Genomic DNA, 3,676 nt, shown 5'->3' with positions numbered 1-3,676 from the left:
CTCCACATCCTACATGGTAACAAAGTTGTTTCAGCAAAACTGGATTTTTTGTGCAGCCCGTGTAAAAAGACAAATTTTGGTGCTAAAATAAGGCATTTCTCGAGATATATTTTGTTTTTTTTACACAGGGCACACAAAATGTCGATTTTTAGCGAAACTTTGCATGCGCACATGCACATAGAATGTGTACATGTACATGCCAAAAAAATCTCTGGATTTTTTAACAATTCGAAATTTATTTTCAGATAAAGAGAGCATATGCACCTGAGATCAGAAATGCATTTCCAAATCGAAAGTGCACATTTAATAGAGAGGATAGAACATCAACAAATAAAAGGGAAGGTAGGTGGTTAAAGGCATGAGGAAGAGAAGAGAAAGCAAGGGATAGAGAAAACATCCAAGATACAGCCTGCCGTCAAAGCAAGAAGGTGGCCAGAGTTGTAGAGAACATCTTACAATCCTCTCTTGGAAAATGGTGCTTGAGAAATGGCAGTAAAAAGGAAAGCAATACATTTTGTTCAGATATCTCAGTATACATACAGAAGGAGCTTACCTGATCAACCAGTTCATCACAACAGCATAACTGCGTAAGTGACCAGAATATCATCCTATGTATGGTGCAAAAGATCAACTGCGACATGTTCATCACCAATGCCTGTTTCTTGAAGCAAAAGAAGCCAACCAATGCCATTCCAAGGAAAGAGAAATAGATACAAGGGATGAATCAACAGATATGTAAACTCACAACTGTAATTTGAAGAAAAGAAAAAACAACTTGTTTTTTACATAACATTGGTAGAAGATAAAGAAAACCAAGCCTACTGTCAAATTTAAAGAATATTGGGGAACAGTATATACTGATGATTAGTGTACAAATAAATAAGATGCATACTCAGACCATTAGCTGGTCAGAGAAACAAGTTGCCCAGGATTGTAAGCTGGTTCCACACCATACCAAGGAAATAAAAACACAATCTGCTAATAAATCGTAACACAAAGGTGACTATTCGGATTTAGATTATCTGAAAACAAATTTAGTTTGAAAACTGAAATTAACACAATACATTAGTTTTCCCAGGCATAAATGGAGGCACTCTCAGTAGGACTCTCCTAATGGGAGTAAGAGGAACAATTATTCTTAAATTTCAAACAAATTCATCATTATGTTTTGTTGCTTTTAGCAGAGATAATAAATACTGAATTAAAGAAATAAAACTGGCTTTAAGCCTTCAAATGTACCTGTTGAGAAACCTATTTCACATTTCAGTTGGTTCAAAGTAGTTTTTAATGTAGTTGTCTTCAACTTCCAACTTTTATGTATCTTATCTTGTGGAAAAACTGCACTGCCACGAACTAAAACTATCATTACACAATTCTTACATATGTGAATAGGCATGCAACAGGGAAATTTAGTTCAACATTACAGAAAGAATACGTCAATCTTCGTGTTCATTGTTTTATTGCATGTATATTCATGTAATAAACTTAGAAAGTTTGCTAGCTGTGACTTGGACAAAAAAGAAATATATAAATGAACCTTTTTTTGACATGTACATAAATGAAGCTAACAGTAGACCAATTTGCAGCCCACCATCTGGCTAAAGAGCATAATGGAATTAGATACCACTAACAGAATTTTGCTAAAGATCATTATGGATGTAAATATATTTAGACTGAGTCTGTTAGAAAAAAAACTGCAAGTGAATTGAAAAGGGAAACACTAGTTCATGTAAGTAAACCAAATAGTATACACACGACATGATATAGCAAACTAAATGGCACAGTGCGTCTTGTTTGTGGCGAGCAGATTACATTATGTTTGACCAGCCAAGTACTCGATGAGCAGCTGGTAGCCCTCGGGTACCTCGGCTTGCAGCCTGACGCACGCAGCTAGAGCAGGAACATCCGCTTTCACATCCAGCATAGCAGTGGCCTGGAGAAGCAGGTGGAAATCAGAGATGCGCTTGACGAAGGGCAGATGCTTGGCACGGTCTAGGTGTGCCCTGAGCTTGGTCGCCAAAGGGAGTCCACGGTTCTCGATGGGGAATCCCGTGGAGAGCGGACCCTGGTGATCAGAGATCTTGACGGGCACCAGGAAGAAGTCGTTGTCGACCTCCATGGTGTCCTTCCCTCCGGCGATCACCTCCTTGCGCATCTTGGAGAGGCGTGGGTCGTCCGAGTCGGCTATCTCCGTCTCCAGCACGCCGTCCTTGAAGAGCTTGACGCAGACCTCGCTCATCTGGAAGGCCTCGAAGTGCACGTCCCCGGAGCCGTCGTCCCCGACCTCGAGCTTGACGACGGCGGTGACCCACTCGGGGATCCCGCCCTCCGCCTGCAGCTGCGCGGCCTGCACCACCTCGCGGCTGGACATGGTGTACTCGCCCGTCTCGCTGGCCTTCCGCCCGACCGCCTGCGTGAAAACCAGCCCCACCCGCCGCATCCCGAGCCCGTCGGCGATGGCGTCGACGCGGGCCTCCTCGTTGGTGTCTCGCATGAGCTGGAGCACGTCCTCGGTTGCGTTCTGCGGCGGCTCGTAGATGAAGTCGACGAGCACCTCCTTGGTCTCGGCGTCGACGCGGCCGTAGAGGAACCCGGCGCGCTTGACGGCGAAGGCGAGCGACTCGGCGACGTAGAGCTGGAAGGCGTTGGCGGCGTCGCGGTCGAAGGAGGCCGCGGAGCAGAGCGGGGCCTCCTGGCGGGTGACGCGGATCTGGCGCGCGATGAGGTCGTCCATGGTCATCTTCTTCCCGAAGGAGCCGGCGGGCGCCAGGGCCCGGGGCGGCGGCGGCTGCGCGGAGCGCGCGTCGGGCGGGTAGGAGAGGTACACGAAGGAGCCGTTGGCGAGCGGGAGGGACGCGAGCGGGGCGGACGGATCCAGCGGCTGCGCCTGGCCGGCGGGGAGGAGGAGGGCGGGGTCGAGGGAGAGGCGCTGCAGCGGGACGGGCACGGTGGCGGTGGCGGCGATGAGGCGTTGCAGGTCGGCGACCGTGGCGGCGGTGGGCACCGTGATGCGGTCGGTGCCGTCGCGGCTGCGGATGCGGAGGATCATGGCGTCGCGGCGGGTTGGTTCAGATCTTGGGTTGGCGTCGCGGCGGCGGATTGGTTTGGTTCTTGGCTTGGGTTCGGCGGTGGGATCCTTATAAAGGTGGGGTTGAGGAATCGAATCCGAGTAGGAGGGGAGACGGCGGCGGAGAGGAGAAGCAAGAAAGGAGGAGGAGATGGGGTTCGCTCCGGGTTACAGGGTTCAACAGTTTCCGGGTTCACTTCACCTCGAATCTTCTGGACACTTTGTATAAGAGCATGTCTAGTAGAGCCCCTAAGAGCATGTCTAATGGACGGGAATGGTGTTTTGGCACATGGGAGCATATGCTCCCTTTATTTTGAAATACATGTTACATATATTTTGAAATTTTAAAAAATTGAAACGAAAAATTCGAACGTACATCTTCACGTGCTACGCGCTCACAAAGTTGTTTCATAAAAATCCGACTTGTCGTGTGACGTGTGTAAAAAAGACAAAATTCAATGCTGAAAATAAGGCTTTTCAGGAGATAAATTTTCTCTTTTTTACATAGGCCACAAAACATATTGGTTCCTCGCGAAACTTGACAAACGTACCTATATTGTGGAGATGTACATGTAGAATTTTTTGTCAAAATTTTTCGACATTTTGAAA

The 3,676-nt window shown here is 47.4% G+C and overlaps 1 protein-coding gene across 1 annotated transcript; it reads right to left on the bottom strand.

The window, feature by feature from the left end:
- Nucleotides 1-1,686: 1,686 nt before the first annotated feature.
- Nucleotides 1,687-3,217, bottom strand: LOC124665174 (NPL4-like protein). Its single transcript, XM_047202575.1, has one exon. The coding sequence runs from the start codon at nt 3,047-3,049 to the stop codon at nt 1,814-1,816; it is 1,236 nt and encodes a 411-aa protein (XP_047058531.1). The 5' UTR covers nt 3,050-3,217; the 3' UTR covers nt 1,687-1,813.
- Between the last annotated feature and the right edge of the window lie 459 nt (nt 3,218-3,676).

Source organism: Lolium rigidum, chromosome 6 (genome assembly GCF_022539505.1).
Source record: "Lolium rigidum isolate FL_2022 chromosome 6, APGP_CSIRO_Lrig_0.1, whole genome shotgun sequence".
NCBI lineage: Eukaryota > Viridiplantae > Streptophyta > Magnoliopsida > Poales > Poaceae > Lolium > Lolium rigidum.
Note: the sequence above shows the minus strand (reverse complement) of the source record. Positions and strands in the feature narration are given on the sequence as shown.

Excerpts from the sequence above, each read along its gene's own strand:
- LOC124665174 (XM_047202575.1), bottom strand. The coding sequence starts at position 3,049 with ATGATCCTCCGCATCCGCAGCCGCGACGGCACCGACCGCATCACGGTG.